Below are 21,287 nucleotides of genomic sequence, written 5' to 3'. Positions count from 1 at the left end.
ACGGCGAAAAGAAAATCTTAATCGACCACCGGCGGACAATGGTTATGCTTGTCCTGGTTGTGGCAAAATATGTAGGTCACAGGTGGGGGCTGCTTATCCACGGGAAATACTGCATTACTCATTAATCTTGGGACTCGAAGACAAGCCTAATTATCATTATTATCAGTCATCCATCACTTCTTTTAGATGTACATATATAGTACTTGAATAACAGAACAAATCTCCTTTTAGAAACATCCTGGAACCTACTTCCGCATTGATACTTCTGTAATCTTCTCTTGGCCAAGGATTAAATTACAGAGGAAAACAGTCTCCTATTCTGTGTTGGTGAGACATAATCATGAAGTTCATTAACGTTGTTTACAGACTCAAATCTGAGACGAGTCTAAGAGTTACTGGAGACTAGTGGTCCTCCTCGTCTATCAGGCTTGGGATTTTTGTCATTAAAAAAATTAGTAAAAAGTACAAGATGAAATGAAATGAGATCTATCGGACGTGTAATTGTAGATTAGAAGCCGTCAAGAGTCCATATTGGAGCTCGGGAATTTTCAGTGCTATTCCAATTAATTAATGTCTTGCAAAAAAAACATGGATTATAATAAAACTATCAGTTCATTAACTATCTCTAGTCTTCTGACTCTACACTATAAGAGATTAAGGATTGAGGTAAATAAAAGCTAAATGAAGACATCACAGCTGGCAAGAGAACATTTGTCACATCATCCCGAGGCACCTCCTCAGAAGTAGTCAAAGTAAAAACTGAAATTAGAGTTTTAAATGTTAAAAATTTGTTTTCTTGATAAATATTAATATTAGTTTAAAAACAAAAAGGCTGTAAAAACTACAACCTTTTGCTTTTAAAGCCATGTATTGATTTTTTTTAAGCTGATATCGTGGCACAAGATTGAAGATCTGTCCTATATAATTGATATATTTATCTTGCAAAGTATTTTAGCATTTGTATAGAGTTATCTTGGAAATAGAATTTACAAGATAACATCAACTCATGCGCTTATTCATTAAAGTGCAAATCCGATTGCAGTACACGGTTAACAAAAAGGTCACGACATGATGTAGAAATATCCTAGGTATAGAATAAACGCAGCACAAATGAGCAGATTCAAAACAGCAGCTTACACACCTCTTTTCAAGTCATTCCTTCAAGGAGGAACCTTGATGGTCTGACGCTGGTCTCAAAAAAAGGCTCTGACGATTTTTCTAGAAATTTAACAGTTGATATATATCGCTGAGAAAATAATTACTGGCTAGTTAACCACATAGGGGAAACTCTAGTTTGACCATTATAATTTTTTAAAGTAAAAATAAATAAGTGTTAATTTGGCTAGAGCCTAAATCTAGGTCTAGATCCAAAATCGATTTTGAAAGGACTATCGCGATCTTGAAAGGACAAGCGCGTTAGGGAATTTCCGCATGTAAGAAATTACTGTTGTAGGCCGATACTAGCATTTTTTTTCCCTGGTCGTGGTGAATACCTCATTACTTATAGAAAAAAGCAAAAACCGAAAAGCCTCACGTGATTGACGAAAAAATTGATTTTTTCCCAGACTTTGAAGATGTTTTAAAAACAGTTTCACACAAACCTGCATCTGATATCATAACAGTAATTTCTCTAATAAACCATACAGTGCAAAGGCGTATCGATGACATACATGGGCGTAGCCGGGGGGGGGGGGGTTGGGGTTCAAACCCCCCCCCCGAAATGAAATCCCCCCCCGAGGGGGGGAGACGGACTTTAGTGACTGATTTTTTGCTTTGATTTTCTTTATTTTAGGTAAGATTTTAATACTAAACCATCACTTGCCCCAGCGCAGCCAAAGGGGTTTTGAGTTTAAAACCCCAACCATGGGGTTTTGAGTTTGAAACCCCCTACCACGGGGGGAGGGGGGGGGAGGGGGGAGACGGAATTTAGTGACATGTTTTTTTGCTTTGATTTTGTTAATTTTAGGTGAGATTTTAATATTAAACCATCACTTGCCCCAGCACAGCTAAATGGGTTTTGAGTTTAAAACCACTACCAGGGGGTTTAGAGTTTAAAAACCCTACCAGGGAGTTTTGAGTTTAAAAACCCTTCCAGGGGGTTTTGAGTTTAAAACCCCTAACAGGGGGTTTTGAGTTTAAAACCTCCTACCAGAGGTTTTGAGTTTGAAATCCCCTGCCAGGAGCTTTTGCAGTTAAATCCCTCTCTTCTATAAAACAAAACACACAAAAAATGCAAACGATAATCCCCAAATTCCAAGTGCACAGTTAAGGAAGATTTTGATTTTAAAACCCCCTCCAAAATTTACGATAGACCCCCTCTTCAATATGAAAAAAAAACAAATTATGCACTCAAAATGTTATGAGCGTAGCTAAATGGGTTTTGACTCAGTTTTAAGTTTAAACTCCCCTTCAGTGGAGTTTGAAGCTAAAAAATATATCTTCAATAAAAAAAAAAGCAAATTACACACTCTAAAATTTAAGAGCGTAGCCATATGGGTTTTGAGTTTAAACCCCCCGCCAGCGGGATTTGAAGTTAAAAAATACATCATCAATGTAAAAAAAAAAAAAAAAAATTACGCACTCAAAATGCTATGAGCGTTGCCAAAAGGCATTTTGAGTTCATATCCACCCTTCACAAGGGTTTGATGCTAAAAAATACCTCTTCAATATAAAAAAAAGCAAATTACATACTAAAATTATTTGAGCGTAGCCAAGCGAATTGGGGGTTTTGAGTTTAAACTCTTTTCCTCCAGATGGTTTTGAGTTTAAAATCCTCCTACAGAGCGTTTTGAGGTGGAAAACCTCTATTTCAATATTACTCTAAAGCTAACTACAGTTACCAAATTCTATGATCGTAGCTAAATGGGGTTTTGAGTTTAAAAAACTACAACAAAGTCCTGAGATTTTTAGTTTAAAACTTCTAACAGATGATTTTGACGATAAAACTTCACTTTTCGATATTAAATTTAAAGCAAACTACATTCACCAAATTCCAAGAGCGTATCCAAGAGAGGTTACATTTCTACCAGTGGCGGGGCTCCATTAATAAAGTGCAGTGAATAGTCATCTGCCGAAATTGAAAAACACTAAATGTGGCTTAACAAAGATGGCTAAGACAGATTTTAGGAGTTAGTTATTGAGATCGGGTCTAAGTCAAGGAAATCCTATGCCGAACTGGGAGTCGACCCCTTAGTAAAATTGTGACAGAGCGTCGCATGAGGTTTGCGGGACATGTTCTCCGACAAAATAAATTACGCATAATAAGAGTTGCGATGACATCCTAGTACAACATGGCGCCATAGATTCATGGAGGTCCTCGGAGCAGGTGGGAAGAGGCTTCAGAAATTACCAGTGACAGATTTTTGTGGAAACAGCTTGACGGCAAATGCGCCGAACGGCGCGGCAGGGTCTTAGTCAGTAACAACAGCACATACATTTTTGAAATAAGACTTTTTAATAGCAGGAAAATGCACTGTAGATACCTCAGAATATGCATTTTGTTGACATTCTATGCCAGAAATAGTACTTGGCGGCGGGGCTCCGCCCCGCTATAGGGTGAGCTCCTGGAGCTCCCCCAGAGCCCCATGCTGGCTATGGTGGGGAGTCAACAATTTTTTCACTAACACCAGGAAAAACCTATTCTAGGGCACAATAAACGTGTTCCAAAAGAATGAAGGGTCAGAATGTAATAAAGATTATGAACACACACACACACACATACATACAAATATTTTTTTTTTAACCCCCCCCCCCGAAAAAAAATCTTGGCTACGCCCATGATGACATATGTTATGACATTGAAAGCTTCTCATATATATGTTATGCAAATAACATCAATCTCTACAGCTGGACAAGTCAACCTTGAGTGGTAATGAAATATTATTTATTGGTATGTGTTTGTTTTATTATGGATCAGGAAATCCCTGAAGAGCCGCGCTTTGCGAAAAAGTTTAACGATTGAGACAAGTGCGGAATCAATATTTCATCCTTGAAGAACTTCCTTAAAGAAAAAACAATCCCTTGATCAAATAAAATACCGGAATCAACAGATGGAGCACCTGCCATCGTCTGACGCTACTGTGGATTTGTAAGACTTCTAAAACAAAATGTCTTCCGAGTGTTAGCAGTATCACTGCGTCATCCATTGACAAGCGGCAGATTGCCTTTCTTCCAGTTGTTCTAAACGCACGTATCTGAATCCTAAGCAGCGCGTGGAATACGCGATTATTATCTCTGTGTAAGAACAAAAAAAATAGAGATTTTATCAAAATATCTTCGTTCACACTGAACATAGGAGGTTATCGTAAAGTTATATATTTGACAACAGGTTTTTTAAAAAGTTTAGACACTTTTAGAGTTTTTGGAGGCTAAAGTTCCAATTTGAAATCACAATTTACAGTATTCTCCACGCGGAGTTGGTACACTGCCTAATTATCAGATTTGTTTATAAATGTAATGACTATAAATTGTTGCTACTAGGTGATAAATCTAAAGCGAAGTCCATAATCTCAGCATTTCTTGCGAGAAGTTTCGTAATTTCCAAATGTATAAGTCAAACTGTCAGGACAATGAAATCTTTACATATGCTGAACAGTATAATGCCCTCTATTCTGATTTTAAATAAATAAATACCTCCTGAACATGGTAATATCTCAATGGATAATCAATAATGATGATATAGGGGAGACGAAATAAAGAAAAAATGGATAGGGGTCTAAGAGACAAAAATGTTTGGGAACCACTGGTGTAGAGCGAAAAGGTATGCTACGCATAAGTTTCATTCACTTCGTTTAATATGAAGCTCGCAATGTTTAGTATATCATACGCTATGATTAGTGTAAAGTAGCTTTTGTTTAGAACAAAACTACTCCGTGCTTAGACTTCATCACCCAAAGTCTAGATTCAAGTAATACTAGTTTACATTAACAAAACTTTGCTCACTTTGACTTTATTTCAAAAGTCCAACCATTGCTGAGAAGTGACCGTCTCTTACCTTAAGAAACTTGGAATAACTTCTGAATTTAAAATTATTCACCACTCATTAAAGTCACAGAAATAGTGCTTATGAATTCGTACCTAAAAATAGTCTAAATAAAACTCGAAAATATATTTCAACAGAATGATAAATTAGTTTCGCATAACATACTTACTGCTCTGTACCTAGATTTATACAAATACCAAACGAAAATGAACTTATAACAGACGTATATAATATCACAATATTGTTTCCGGAAAAAAAAATTAATTTTCGAAATGCCAGCTATCGGTCTAACATTGAAACAAGAAAACGGAATGTCAACTGGAATAAATTAAGAGAATTACAAGTTCATTTGTGGTGTATCCCGAGATGCATTGGAATATCGAGGAGAAAGCAATGTCCAGGAAAAAAAAAGAAACAAAAAAAAAACTTTAAAGATTCTGAGGTTTAGCATAATCCATTTTAATCTATTGCCACTCTAATCCACTTCAGAATTACGAAAGACAGACGTGTCGCTCACAGGCCGGGCAGCAAACAATGGGGGCGGGGTGAGCAGGCGGCGACACATGTAGAAAGAGTGGTGGAGTAAATAACTCAGGCTGGGTGAGTGAAGGAGAGAAAGGGTGAGGACAAGTGACAGAGAGAGAGAGACAGACAGAGAGAGAGAGAGAGGGACAAAGTGAGAATGGAGGAAAGCTGAATGACGAGTGACAGAGTGATGAAGATAGTACCACGAGGAAGGCGGTCATCAGTAAGCGTACCGCTCACGGGCAACGAGGTACCAAAATAGTTTGTGAAACAGACGACGAAACGGCCGGTGTAATCTGACAAGCTATTTTTTTCTTTTTTTTCAAGAACAGAGCCGATGTGATAAAAGGATGTAAAATTAAATCCTTAAATCGTCTCCTGCCAAAAGAGTTCACTGTTCAGAAACCAAAACAACTTTCTTCAGCTCAGCATTGTAAATCATTTTTCTTACTAGCACTGTTTAAACATGGAACTAATACAATCAATCAGAAGCTGCATAAAGAGTTCCCATTTCCAACCTTGCGATCTGAAGGGCAGTTGATGTATAAGGGGATTTATTTCTTCTGGCAACGGTTAACGAACAGGGTGTCATGTGGCCAGTACAACGACCAACTGCCTTTACATTGCCCACCTAAAGTTAGGTACCCATTAGATTTGGGTGGACTCAGGGGCGCCCTAAAAATCACGAAATTGAAAATCCAAGTATTCATCGAGATTCGAACCCTCGACCAAAAGTTTGGGAAGCCAAGCTCTTAACCACTTATCCACCTCGCCCCCAGCATTTAAATAATGCTCATACAAGAAGGGCACAGTGTTAAAGGAACATTTCTTAGTGTATATGCTAAGAGCTTTATCCTCCCATGTGACAAAAGAGCGAGGGACACATTACCTCTATCAGCCCCGAAAACCAATGAAACTTAATAGTAGATTAACAACTGGATTGTGAAGGAACACCTGTAAAATGTACACGATTATACTCTTTGCATTTGAATGGCAGTTTTTACCAACGATAAACCGAAACCAAAATTAGGTCACAACTTATAGCTGCTTGTAGCAGTCATTGAAGATATAGTTTGGCCAACACAATGCACTGCAATATTTCTCTCTCCCTTCGGTCTTAACTTAATGTTAGGAAATCTAAGTAAAGAAATCTGGATAGAGTTTATCGTAAAATGCCATCTATTTCCAGATTTGAACCCAAGATGGTGAGTTAAGAGACATTATCGCAAACCGCGTTTGTGATTTAAGTTCGCGCTAAATTTAGTTTGTTTTACGGTAGCCCAGTTTTGTGAAGCTGACCACGGGTATAATGAAGGAGTGAGATATTGGTAAACAGGCACTAGGGAAGAAGGGGCACTTATACGAATTTGTTCTAGCGTATGGAATAGGAAATGTGCTTCTATCTTTGTGTCTTTCCGAGTAGTTTCATTAGGTTTTATTTTTCTATTATTAAATTATGGTTCAGTGTTTTATGTATTATAGCTACTTTACTTATTATTCTTCAGTCTTGAAGTGTCTCTAAGTTTAGTGATTTTACTAAAGTGTTACTGTAATCAAATTGTAATATTCGTTTGTTTTTAATCTCACTGCTCTATTTTGTATTTGTTCTAGATTTTTTATGTTTTCTTGAGTTGAAGGATCCCAAACAGAGTAGGCATATTCTAATATTAGCCTAACAAAGGTTAAATAGCATTGTAGTTTTATGCGCTTGTTTAATTTGTAAAATATTCTTTTCAACCCTGCTGTTTTGCTTGTTTTTTTTTTTAATAATTTCATCAATTTTGGAATTCCATGATTGTTTAGGAAAAGGAGAGTTTTTTTTTCTGAGAAAGTTAGTTCAAGTTGTTTGGTGTAAGACGATGACATTCAAGTATTTTGTAGTCTATTGGATGTAAATATGTTCAGTAGTTTAAAGTACCTTGTGGTATATTTGATGTAAATATGTTCAGTAGTTTGAAGTACCTTGTAGTCTATCGGATGTAAATATGTTCAGCAGTTTGAAGTACCTTGTAGTCTATTTGATGTAAATATGTTCAGTAGTTTAAAGTACCTTGTAGTCTATTTGATGTAAATATGTTCAGTAGTTTAAAGTACCTTGTAGTCTATTTGATGTAAATATGTTCAGTAGTTTAAAGTTCCTTGTAGTCTATTGGATGTAAATATGTTCAGTACTTTAAAGTACCTTGTAGCCTATTGGATGTAAATATGTTCAGTAGTTTAAAGTACCTTGTAGCCTATTGGATGTAAATATGTTCAGTAGTTTAAAGTACCTTGTAGTCTATTGGATGTAAATATGTTCAGTAGTTTAAAGTACCTTGTAGTCTATTGGATGTAAATATGTTCAGTAGTTTAAAGTACCTTGTAGTCTATTGGATGTAAATATGTTCAGTAGTTTAAAGTACCTTGTAGTCTATTTGATTTTTGATGCTTTTTGCGTCCTGAAAGGTCTGAGTTCGAGCCCCTATATTTAATTTTTCTAGTTATTCGTTTTAGAGTAGCTTTGAAATACCAGTCTTCTCATATTTAAAAGACATGGCAGTACGATCTGCCTAACCAACACTCAGTACAGCAGGGCTGAACAACTGAAGAAAACAGCACACTTTTTTTCCTTGGCACAGTCTGCAAAAGAGCTCACAGCTCAGCAGCGAAAAGCTGGCTAGAAGAAGAAAACACATACTCTATTACCTAATGTATTTTCAGTTTTATAATTTCAGCCATGGGTATAATTATGTGGCTTTACTTTAAATACGGTTGGAATAAATACATTTGGTTTCATGGTCATATGGCCATTGTTTGTCCACGGACAATTCTTTTTTTTTCTCTTCTTATCTTATATATTACTGACGTTACTTCAAAAAATAAGATAATTACGTCCTACGCGTTTCATGTGTCAATTTAGTCATGCATGTTAATCAAAGACTTGAACTCTGATCAGTAAATGGTTTCCCTGGCTGATTCAGGCAACCCATTCCATTCTCTAATGGCACAAGAGCATCGATCGACAGTCCTAACAGTTTGCAGTATGGCCAAATAGCCCTTGTAGTCAAGGCTCATTATCAAATAAAAGTTAAGTAACTTAATAATTCTGTCGATATTTGAACCATCTAAATTATACTTTTTTTTGACATATAGATCAATCAGGCGTCACGATTTGCAACGTGTTTCCCGACACGTCTGGTGACCACCGGAAATGACGACATAAATTATTGACAAAGACTATTGTAAGTGAGTGCTAGTAAGAATAAAGTGCTAGACAGCTAAGGGTAATAATTCGTTCTTTAAAGAAGTAGCCTTGCTGACTATGACTTGATTTCATTTTCGTTGTACAAAAAGAAAAGCAAAAGCAAAAAATCCATTACATTATAATAGACTACAGCCCACGACAATATAAAATAACATTATTATTAAAGAGTATTTTATGACCAAAGTTCCCTAGCTCAATAAATAAAAATAGTGCTGTCTATATCTACAATGTTCATTAGTATAGCTTGATTTCCACATGATTCATATTTTTAAAAAATGTTTTTTTCGGAGGTGGGCGGTGCAGGTATTTTAAGAAGATATAGTACTAAAAAGTATATTTAAAGATCCTACTCAGAGATGGCTGCCTGGTCGTTCGTATGCGCGCTGGATTGACGTTAGGTCAACTCGATGGAACTGGGTTCATATCCTGCCCTCTCCCCTCCCCCGTCGTCCTGCTGGATGTTTGGACTAGGACAGGGGTGGGCAAATTACGGCCCGCGGGCCACATGCGGCCCGCCGGAGTGTTTTATGCGGCCCGCCGACACCTACAGAAATCATGTGTGCCCACAATATATACATATAAAAATATACATATAGTTAAAAAATAATATCTTTATGTATTATTGAAACTGTCTCATAATAAAAAGTTTAAAGTAAACGAAGATTATGCTTATTGACTAAACACCAATACACTCAATAGATGTCACAATCTCTGATCAGTATGATAAACTGTGTTAAGTGTTGGGTATGCTTGGAAAAAAAAAGAGAAATGAAACAACTGGCTGAGAAAATTATTTTTTTTTATATAAAACCATAAACTCTAAACAAGAAAGTTTGCACAAAACTGCATAAAATGTCATCATATTGTATAATAGTTCTACTAGGCATATTTAATAAAGTAAGAAATGTTTTCCACGGTTAGTTTCAAATTAGCAACAATGTAGCATGTAAAAGGCGAATGAGAGTATGTAATCTCAAAGAAGAAATTGTTATGTTACTCGAAGGACATTGACTTTGACCTTGTTATTAATATTTCTAATGAAGAGTGGAAGACATTTATCTTATTCTCCACAATATCTATTGCAATGCAATTTCCACAAGCAAGCTAAAGAAAACAAGTTTTGTCATTTTCCTTTGCTGAAAGATGAAACTATTTCTAGTGAAATGACTAAAATTACAACACTTATTAAGATTCCTTAATTGTGCTATTTATAAAAGCAAATTTGAAGACGTCATGAGCCAGTGTTCAATACCTTCAGTTCACCACAGTGTTCAATACCTTCAGTTCACCACTTAGTGAAGAAGCTGATTCTGCTCCAGAGGACATACCTCCAAACAAAGAGACGCTTCAGTCAGTACTTCCACAGGAGCCTTATGGGTGCCAGAAGCTGTTCACACTATTTATGTACACATACATCTGTTCTTCTAATTTTACATGTTGGAGGGTTAACTGAGATTAACCGCACATGGGTTTCCAGATCAGGCAGTTCTCCGAATAGTTTTTGTTCTATAGGAGGGCTTTGTGGCCAGCGTCTTTTTCGGTTCTCTTAATATAGTATGCACCATTGAAGGACATGGTCAGCATTCTCTGGTGATGCTCTACAAGGGCAGGCTTCGCTCGTTCCAATATTTAACTTCCGGAACATTTAATGTCTCATCCAGTGAACGTGCGTTTTTTTTTTTTTGTGTGGAAACTAAACAAGTATAATCACTAGTCGACGTTGATTGACTGTAATTTGACAGTAGTCACAAGTGTAACAGATAGTAAGCTAGTTCTACACTTCGGAGCATTATGTACGAGTGTAAAAAGTAAAATACTGCACATTAAGTACAACTGTATAGTTGTGATAAAAAAAGAAAACAACAATTTGTTAGAAAATCGTAAAATTGGCTTCAAAAATTAAATGCTAACTCTTGTTGTAATTCCTCAAGTGGTGTGGAAACAAAAAAAATACGTGAATATAATACAGCGTAAACTTAAAAGGCATTCTACACAGTTAGCAAGCGTACAAGTTGTGTGTGTGTATATATATATATATATATATATATATATATATATATATATATATGCGGCCCGCCATTCACAATTTTTTTTAAATGCGCCCTCGATACAAAAAGGTTGCCCACCCCTGGACTAGGACGTAGATTATCTTCAACTCTGAAGAAACATCCGAAGCATGTAAAACAAAACATGATAGGCGTTTCTGTTCACATAGAGGACTGAAAATGTTGAACTTTTGTGCGAATGGTACATCCTTCTGCATTTTATAGTTATTGCTTGAACAGATTATAACCGTACTATTTCTGCGTTTGTTTTTAGCTTTTAAATCATATGAATAAAAATCAATTTCATTTTTATATTCTACTTTAATAATTCCATGACGTGTTTGTATTAGTTTATCACGAGAGACCGGAAGTTACGTAGTCTTTTTAATTTTTTAAAATTTTATATGTAACGAAAAAAAAAACAGACAAAAAAAAATTTAGATCACAATTTTTATTATCAACATCAATAAAGATTTTAAAAATATAACATGTTTGGGCATGTGTGTGTATTAATCCATAAACTAAACATTGGAATTGTGTCTAATATCAACAGATAAAATAAGCTGTTACACATTGGACCGCCTCATCGTTAGGGTTGATTATCCAAACAGACGCACCCTGGCAAGTCTTAACAACTACACACTGGCCCTGTGTATTTTGGCTGCCTCGAGAACAGCAGCGAACTCTATTGGAGACAAAGGCATGTTCTGACCAACGGTCATCCACATAGATTTATCAGACTGTAACAGGGGTGAAATTAAAAAAAAAGATGACTTTGATAGCAGTGATATCAATTAAGTGCCACTTTGCAAATATCAAGGGGCAATCATTGATAATAATGGAATAAAGGTCCTTCCTACTTTATAATAGAAAAGTCCTATTTCTTATTCAAATAACAGGTTCTGTATATCAATTATTGGGTGATTTTTTTAGACATGGCAGAAAAAAACTATAGTTATCTTTTGGTGTATCCGGGGTAAAAAAAAATAAAGATAGCGTTGTTAATGTATGTTTTTAGAAGCCGTTCGTGTATTTTTTTAGTACCAAAGAATCAAATTCCTAGCTCTTCCATATCTATATATTAAACATAAATAAATAACAACACCAGGGACCAAGTTTTTTTTTTTAAGAGAGAAAGTAGTGAATTAAAATGCTACGAAAATAGGGGCATGCGCCGACCGAGGCTCGAACCCGTGACACTGGATTCGACACCACCGCCTAGCGATAACGATGGTATAGAGGTTAGTTTCGCTTGGTGCGTTATCGCTAGGCGGTGGTGTCGAATCCAGTGTCACGGGTTCGAGCCTCGGTCGGCGCTTGCCCTTATTTTCGTAGCATTTTAATTCACTACTTTCTCTCTTAAAAAAAAACAACTTGGTCCCTGGTGCTGTTATTTATTTATGTTTAATATATGTAAGTATCATTAGTTTCAGCACCTAGCTTCAACTCTATCTTCCATATCTAGTACCGAAATAAAACAACTCGTATTGAAGGAAGAATTAAACTTTTACTGTATCCCAGTTGCACAACTCAAAACTTGGTTGAAAACCAATTGGCCTCTAGTTAGCGGTAATAATGAAAGAAAAGTTGATACAAAGGTACAACGGGGCTCAGACGAAAACTTCAACTGTAAGTACAATTTAGTTTAACTCTCCGTAATTATTTATCACATCGTAGTGGAATTAACGTTGGTATCGTCAGGAGAGAAAGAGTTAATAATTTTGTCCATCTATTAGACAGAGTCAGATATAGATCAAAACAATGCAGAGCGTGTTCATCATTTACAAAAAGCAGGAAAAAAAAATGACGTCATCAATTGATGTTACAATAATAATAATCTCACTTTACACATTAAATTTCGCTGAAAAGAAAAATCATTGTATTTAAAAACTAGAACTAGAGATTTATTTACAAGTTATTGTAAATTATAATATGAAGTTAAGTTTTACATCGTCGAACATATCAAATACATTTGAAACCCGGATATAATTGTGCATCATAGAAATATAGGTTAGTGAATTCATAAAAAAAAACACTAGGAAATTTAGCAGTTTTCTTTCTCCATCCAGTTGATAGCATTGAGTGTCAATTTAGCGTCTTTGTCATTTTTTTTTAGTTCACATATGGAACATGCTATGCAATGAATTTTAAGAATTTGTTAATAATAATAAGAAGAAGAAAAATAATGGTAACAAAGTAATGAATAAAGTAAGAAAAAAACAAATATATTTTTTTAATATGAATTTTTCTTGTCTATTTTATGTCAACTTATTTTCAATCCCCTATATTTTCTTTCTGTTTTTAAACTGTTTCCCTTCAAGTCTTGATTTTCTTTCTTTTTTTATTCTTTCCTTAATATTTGTTTTTAGTTCATAATTTTTCTTCCTTTATTTTTTTTCTTATCTTCAATTTTCTACCTTTCTTGATTTTCTTTTATTTTGTATTTCTTTCTTTTTTGTTTTCCTTTCTGTTTTTTTCCTTCCTTTCTTGCCTTCCTTACTTTCTTGCTTTCCTTACTTTCTTTTTATTTTTCATTCTCTTTCTTAATTTCCTTTTTTTAAAAATTGTTTTTTTTTCCTTAAAATTTTGTCTTTCTTTCTCGTTTTTCTTTCTCTCATTTTATTGTTTTCTTTTCCCTTCTATTTCTTTTCTTTTTAAGACGCACTTCCTGGCTTCTCTACACCCCCCCCCTTCCCCCACTCCTCCTCAAAACACAAACACAAATATGTCATTGTTGAAGTCAACTCGGAAATTATATTCATTTCACGGCGTATTCAAGTGGTCAAGCACTAAGGTCTTGAAATTGAATCAAGAGTATTGTTTGTTCAATAGTCCAGGGTGACTGCACCAAGACTCATTATACAGCGGTTATTAGATTACTCAGGCCCAGACTTGGTGACGCTATGGTCCTTATGACGTTTGCAAAGGAGGCCATATTGAGTGGGCTCCGTTGGGGTTTCCATATTTTCAACTAAGAATTTTGAGAAACGCTGTGAATTAGTTATTCAGGCACAAGAAACGCGCTTAGCACAGGTGTATATAGTTGCATCGCAATCCCTCCCCTCTCTAGCATTGAGGTCTAAAATACGGGCCTGGTTGAGAAAAATCAAGACAATTGGACGTGGCGCTGATTTCTCTGCTTACTGTTTGCCTGTTTTACTACTGAGCTGTTAATCGTCTAACCCATAGACCTGATGTGTAGTTTCTTAGACCTGTAGGCTCTTAGATCTATAGTTTCTTAGACCTGTAGGCTCTTAGATCTATAAGTTCTTAGACCTGTAGGCTCTTAGATCTATAAGTTCTTAGACCTGTAGGCTCTTAGATCTATAAGTTCTTAGACCTGTAGGCTCTTAGATCTATAGGTTCTTAGACCTGTAGGCTCTTAGATTTATAAGTTCTTAGAACTGTAGGCTCTTATGACTTGTAGGTTCTTAGGCCTGTATGTTGTTAGACAGTAGGTTCTTGGAGAGGAAAGTTCTTAGACCGGTATGTTCTTAGACCGTTATATTCTTAGACTGGTATGTTCTTTAATTGGTGTGTTCTTAGACCTATAGTTTATTAGACCAGTATGTTCTTAGACCCGAATGTTCTTAGATCGATATGTTTTTAGTCCTGTATGTTCTTAGACATGTATGTTTCTAGACCGTGTGACATAATGGGGAACTAACTATTTTTGATTACTTGTATAGTTAGGAGTGATTCCCCTTATGTAGTTTATAAAAGGCCTTGCAAACTGTGTTTGGTTGCCACTTGCTCCTGAGTTACCAGCTTGACCACTTGACCTGTGTTGTGTATAGTATTTTTTCTGTTAGTGGTCGTGTGTCATGGGGTACTCGGAGAAGTGTGCCCTGCTCTGGAGATCTTTGGGCTAAGTATGTCTTTAGTATTATTGTATTTTATATAACGTATTTATTAATAGATATAGCCCCAAATGATTTCCAGGCAGTATATTTTTTTTACCCTGATGTTCTGCATCCTGGGGTACTCCCAAACGTGACATATTTTTGTAACCTTTTTCTGAGGGATTCAACCTGTATTGAATCATCAGATGGACTTTACATATTTTTATAGCCTTGTCTCTGAGGGATTCAACCTGTATTGAATCATCAGATGGGCCTTACCAAACGGATGGCTATAGGTGGGATTCTATGAAGCTTGTAGGCTCATAGGTTTCCCTGAAGCCTATAGTTCATCATGACCATTTTGTTTTTTTTTGGCTAAAAGTGGCTAGTGTAAGCCTGAAGCCTGTAACTATAGTGTAGCCAAAAGTGGTCGTATTTCGACCTGAGGCATGTGACCTTTAGTTGGCTGTGTAAGCCGGAAGTTTGTAACCCAATGGTCAAAAGTGGTCATGTGTTGACCTGAGGCCTGTGACCTGTATTTTTGATAACCAGAATGTGACGATAATGTAACATATGACTAGGGCTGTGTGCCATATTATTTTTGAGTATCTTTTGTTTACTTTTTGTTGTGTCGGCCTGTGAGTTGATGGCCATTTATTTTTCTCATGTAAATAAACTTTGTAAATATGTTTACCTGCGACTTTGTAAAGTCTTTTGTTGCATACATTAGTTGAATTGTATACCTGGAGGTTATACCTAATAACCTAGGCAGTACAAGAAGGGACCAGCACACCTCTGGACGAACGTGCCAGCACACTTAACACTGACCTTTTGATCTAAATACCTAAATCTAGCTATAATTCTAATTGAATATTTTTAGCTATACCCGCTAATAGGTAATGTGAATTCATATTGGTTCATGAATCCTCTTTAGGTCACAGACCGGTATGCTAGCCCTGTATGTTCTCAGACAGTCGAACAAACAAATCCTATTCACTATATTTAGCTTCTTGAACTATCATTTAAAGTTTACGTTCGAGGTTTTTTTTTTGTTTTTTTTTTTTTGAGAATTCAACTAACTAAAACATGTGTTTATCAATAACAATGCTTCGAATACTGGTAATTAAAAGATCGTTACTATATAAGAAGAAATCATTTCTTATAAATTACAGGCATTTTCTCAAATGTCAATCTTGTCATGTATGTTAATCAGTGACTTAAACTCTGCCAACTCGTTGGTTTTCCTGGATGATTTAGGCCACCCCTTCCAAGCTTTAAAAGCACTAGGGAAGAAGGAGCTCTTGTATGAGTTATTCTAGCATATGGAATAAGAAATGTGACTTTATCTTTGAGCGTTTCCGAGTATTTGATTAGGTTTTCTTTTTGTATTTGTAGATTATGGCTTAGTGTTGTTGTTTTTTATACTATTGCTGCTTTACATTAGTGTTCTTTTCTGAATGGTCTTTAAATTAAATGATTTTACTAAATTTGTAACTTAAATCAAATGTTAATATTCGTTAGTTATAAATCTCACTGCTCTACTTTGCGTCTGTACTAATTTCTTAACGTTTTCTTGAGTTGAGAGGTCCCAGAGAGAGGATGTATATTCTAATATTGGCCTAATCAATGTTAAATTAATAAAAAAAAATGTTCTCGTTTTATTTGTAAATTAATACACCCGGTAGCCGCAGGTGGCCCATCAGCATTCTACTCATCGTAAAGGGATATAAAAAAAGATATTTTTATTATAATTTTCTGTAATATCGTCGACATGTTTTCTTAATAAAAAGAATATAAGTATAAAAAAATGTGCCTTTTATAATCTAAAATCTTCTTCTGTAAATTAGATTTGAAAATAAAAGCCTCATTCTGTTAAGGGCTTTCATCCGATTTCCGACCCAAAAAAAAGGGCAGATCCTATTCTAGCATTGTCTGGCATGTAGAATTGACTATATCCTCCAGCTATTCTGCGACGAGGATCATTTCAGAATTAAAGTGCACCCCCCTTCTCAACAACGCCTCCTGCACTTTAACATTGGTTTGGACAAATATTTTTGTGTTGAAACACTTCTGCAAGCAGACAGACTAAGATTCTGTTGCTCTGTCGTGTCTGGTCTCCTCTTTGATTAAACAATAAACACGGGGGATAACTTCTCCTGCCTGCACTATTATTTTTGACAGGGTTATTTCTGCAGGGGGGCGTAACTCTCTTTTGGTGCCTATTTATTATTGACACTGTTAGGAGTAGTGGTGGTACTACAGATTCACCTCCCTTGCTTTTATATTTTTTTTATCTGAATGTAGAACCATGGTAGAGATATTGCTGGCTTATGTCTAAGCTAGTGTGTCTGAAATGGCCAAGATAAAGTCCATGGTTTAAGACTTCCATAAACTTATTGAAGCTGCTTCATTAGCGTAAGAACCAAACGCCTTTACATTTCCCAATTTCCGAAGTCCGACTTAACTTTTTCCAAGTAACTAACACATCTCGTCAAGAAACTGACAATTACATGTGAAATAGCTGACACATCTCAAATCTAGTTACTGACAAACTAGGTGCCAACATCCATTCTAAATAACTGACAAACCTGATGTCAAGTAACACATTTCATGTCAGGAAACTGACTAATTACATGCCAAGTAATTAACACACCAGGTGCCCAAAAAACCCTGACATATTTCATGAAAAGTAAATGACAGATTTGATGTAAGTTAAATGATACATCTTATGTCGAGAAGTTGCTACATTTCACGTCACGTAACTGATATATATCTTGTCAAGAAAATGACACATTTCAAAAATTGTAACTAGTGCACATAACGTCAATTAACTGGCGCACCCAATGTCAATTAATTGGCGCACCCAATGTCAATTAAATGGCGCAACCAATGTCAATTTATTGGCGCACCCAATGTCAATTAAATGGCGCAACCAATGTCAATTTATTGGCGCACCCAATGTCAATTAAATGGCGCACCCAATGTCAATTAATTGGCGCACCCAATGTCAATTAAATGGCGCACCCAATGTCAATTAACTGGCGCACCCAATGTCAAGTAAATGACACTTTTATGTCAATACATCTCATAACACTTAGTTGTAAGGAGACCAATAAGTTTGAAGGCTATACATCAAAGTAAATAGTTTTAAGTAAATCTGTTTTTATCAGAGATTGAACTGTATAGGTAACCTATAGAAAAGAAGCAATTACTTTGCATTTAATACTTATTGAATGATAAATTAACAAGGAATCATATTTATACCCCGCCCTATTCCTCTACCCCACCCCCCAAAAAAAAAATCTTGGTTGCGCCCATGTACAAATTGCCACATAAAATTATACTTCGTTTATATACATCCAGATTTAGAAACACAAGTATAACATAAAATATATATATAAAAAAAAAGAATAAAAAAAAATTATACTAAGCGTAGTTGTATCAATTAGTTTGGATCAGTCATGTAAATGAATTTGTAATAGGATCTAGGCTACCAATAATAAATCTGTGCGATTGTATTTGTTAAGCAGAATTTTATGCTTTAGCTTTCTCAATACTTATCCTGTCACTTGTCTGGACCAGTTGGGAAAGGGGTGGGGGGGGGTGTCAGAAAGAAGGGGTTATTTGTGTCAATAGTACCGTGATTGCTTTTTAAATGCATTTATAAATTATTTTTTTAATAAGTTGAACAACCTGGATCTAAACTCGAGGACTCTAGCCTCCTCAAGCCTCCTCAGACCAACACACTAACCACTTTACCAGAGAAGTGATTATGAAAAAAAAAAGAAGGTGTCATAGTTATATATTGTTAGTTTCAAACTTTAAAGAAAAGTATAAAGCGGACTAATTCAGCTTATACCACCACATCAGTCAAGTACAATTTCTTTCCTTTGTTCAATGCCAAACAAAATAATTAATTATCAATAGTTTAGAAACTATTTGGTACATTTTTTACAAATTGATTCTTATTTGGTCAGGTAAAAGAAATAAGTGAACAAAATTTAAGCTTGATCCACGAACGAGTGTGGGAAAATTAATGCATATAAACAGACAGACAGAAAACAGTGTGAGTTTATAAGCTTTGTAATAAAAAGATAGTAGTCAAGTCTGTTTACTACATAAGACGGTGCGCAAAATTTTCTCAACGTCTGTTTATCTAACTCTTTAATGAATACATCCGGGAATTACCGATGAGGTGTGCTCAAAATATTCAATTCCAGACTAAATTTTATTTTAAGATGATTATATTTTTAAAATATAACTGTCAGGCCAGAGTTCTCTTTATGTGCCCAATTAGCTAGTATATTTTTTTTTTCAGCAAAGCTCTACAGAAACTGTCAAATTTGTCGGAAGCTCGTTAGAGTCGTTTTTAAGATTTGTTTTTTCACCCAACCATGTAGAGTTTACACGCTAAATAAGGGAATTGTTTAAATCCATTCACCTCCATTTCACTAATGAAAGCAAAGTTGTAAAATTAAAATGTAGGCCTAGAGGATCGAACCCACCTCTTTCAGTTTATTGTCGAAGCAGTCTTTGTATTTGTAATGAAAGTTCCAGATCTCAGTCTCGCTCCAGGCGTTATCTGTGTTGCTAGGGTCGTCCTCGTAACCACGGTAAACCATAATGGCGGAGTAGCCGTAGTAAGCGTAGGCTGATTTGTTCTTTTTCTGCATCTCTGACGAGGCGAACTGACTATAATACTTCATGAATACAAATTAATAAAAGAGTTGTCATTTAACCATTACTAAATTATCTTGCTTATTTTTCTTAAAGGACTGTAACGCCGTGCTAGCAGGTATACCTGATGACAAAATAGCCAAACTGCAACGTATACAGAACAACGCCGCACGAATAGTACTTAGAAAAAGAAGACAAGATTTTGCTACTACGCTCTTGCGCATGCTCCATTGGCTTCCCGTAAAAGCGAGAATCGATTACAAGGTCGCCACACTTTGTCATCAGTGTATATATAACAACGAGATGCCCTTGTACCTTAGCGAACTGATTACTCCATATGTCCCCAAGAGAGCCCTGCATCAATGGACTCAACGCTTTTAGTGGTGCCACGTTTCTCCCTCAAACGCTACGGTCAGCGGGCTTTTTCAGTGCACGGGCCAAAGGTTTAGAATTCACTCAAAATTGATCTCAGACAGACAACACTTTTAAGAAGAACATTAAGACCTACTTGTTTAAAACTTTTTTAGATTAGTTTTAGATTTATATCGTCGTGTATGTGTTTGTAATGTTATTACAGCGCCTTGAGCCTACATTTTGTTTGTTAACAGCGCTTTATAAATAAAATTATTATTATTATTTTAAATAAACTAGTGGAGGCGATGCGTCTGTGCGGTCCAGGGCTCGCAACCTGGCGAAGACTGGGATTTGTAATTTCGGGATCTTTGGGCGCCTCTGAGTCCTCCCAGCTCTAATATGTACCTGACCATTAGTTGGGGAAAAGTAAAGGAGGCTGATCGTTGTGCTGGCCACATGACATCCTCGTTAACCGTACGCCACAGAAACAGATGACCTTTACAACATCCTCCCTGTAGACTAAAAGGTCTGAAAGGGGAACATTTTTAGTCCCAATAGAGGAACTGAACGAATACATACATTGTGCTCTAAACACAAGTTTTGTGTTCTGATCGCAATGACAATGGTATTCTATTAAAAACTCCAAGTTTATTCGTAGACTATACCTATGGATTAGGAGCAAGGCCGGCCTTAGGCCACTGCAATCTATGCGGTCGCAGTGGGCCCCGCACTTTCATAGACCCCGCTATAGGTGTAAATTATTAAATTATACCTTATAACTTAAATATAATAACAGTGGTTCCGCGGCCTCCTGATTCCAGGGCCTCCTGAAAATCTCCTGAAATTATTAAAATCTACTGAAAGCTCAAAAAAATCTACTGAAAACTCATACAAATCTACTGAAAAATAGACGAAATTGACATTCTGTGATACCATTAAAATAAAAAAAGGCATAGTGAAATTTATCCAATAAAAATGTATTGAAAAGACTAATGTATTTCCTAATACAGAATCTTAATTTGACATTATGCTTATCCCTACCAAGACTAGACCCCGCGCAATACGTTTCGCATAGGGCCCCGCAATTGTTAGGGCCGGCTCTGATTAGGAGTGCTATTTGCTATTTGTTATAGTCTGTACAGATAGACTGACGTAGTGACACAATACAAAGAGTAGCTGATAATTCATGAAAAAGTATTGACTACACTCAAATCTATTTCAAATAACTCAATAATATAATATTAAAAACTTGATTTGTATAGTAGGAAAACACACTCAATTCTGTAATAACAGGGCCACAATCTTACTTTAAAAAATATAGCGGTTTACAGAGACAGTGTTGAAAATAAGAAGAGAACAGCTCCAAATTTTTATTTTGTCCATTTTTATATTCAGTGACTAAGAATATTTCTAGAATTTTAGAATTATCATTACTGAGTCGTAAGATTTTATTGATTCTAGCATCTAGCAGATCATGCAGACTGTTGTAGCTCATGCTACTAGAGTTGTATATCAAATATAGTGCACAACAACTTTTTCTTAACGACCGTACTGTTGCAAACTTAATTAACTAAGATGAGTTTGTTTTGCATTTTCATGGTGAACTCCCTTTGATATTG

The 21,287-nt window shown here is 35.8% G+C and overlaps 1 protein-coding gene across 1 annotated transcript in view; it reads right to left on the bottom strand.

Annotated features, from left to right (window-relative positions):
* Positions 1-11,277: 11,277 nt before the first annotated feature.
* LOC106079817 (transient receptor potential cation channel subfamily M member 1-like) overlaps positions 11,278-21,287 on the bottom strand; it is an 84,921-nt gene continuing 74,911 nt past the window's right edge. Inside the window, exons 33-34 of the mRNA XM_056018245.1 lie at positions 19,143-19,337; positions 11,278-11,535 (exon numbers count right to left, since the gene is read on the bottom strand). Of these exons, the coding sequence (XP_055874220.1) occupies positions 11,431-11,535; positions 19,143-19,337 (300 nt within the window). The 3' untranslated portion in view covers positions 11,278-11,430. The remainder of the gene's footprint in view (positions 11,536-19,142; positions 19,338-21,287) is intronic.

The sequence above is a fragment of the Biomphalaria glabrata genome, chromosome 1 (genome assembly GCF_947242115.1).
Source record: "Biomphalaria glabrata chromosome 1, xgBioGlab47.1, whole genome shotgun sequence".
NCBI classification, from domain to species: domain Eukaryota; kingdom Metazoa; phylum Mollusca; class Gastropoda; family Planorbidae; genus Biomphalaria; species Biomphalaria glabrata.
The sequence above is the reverse complement of the archived record's forward strand: the minus strand, read 5'-3'. Positions and strand labels throughout refer to the sequence as shown.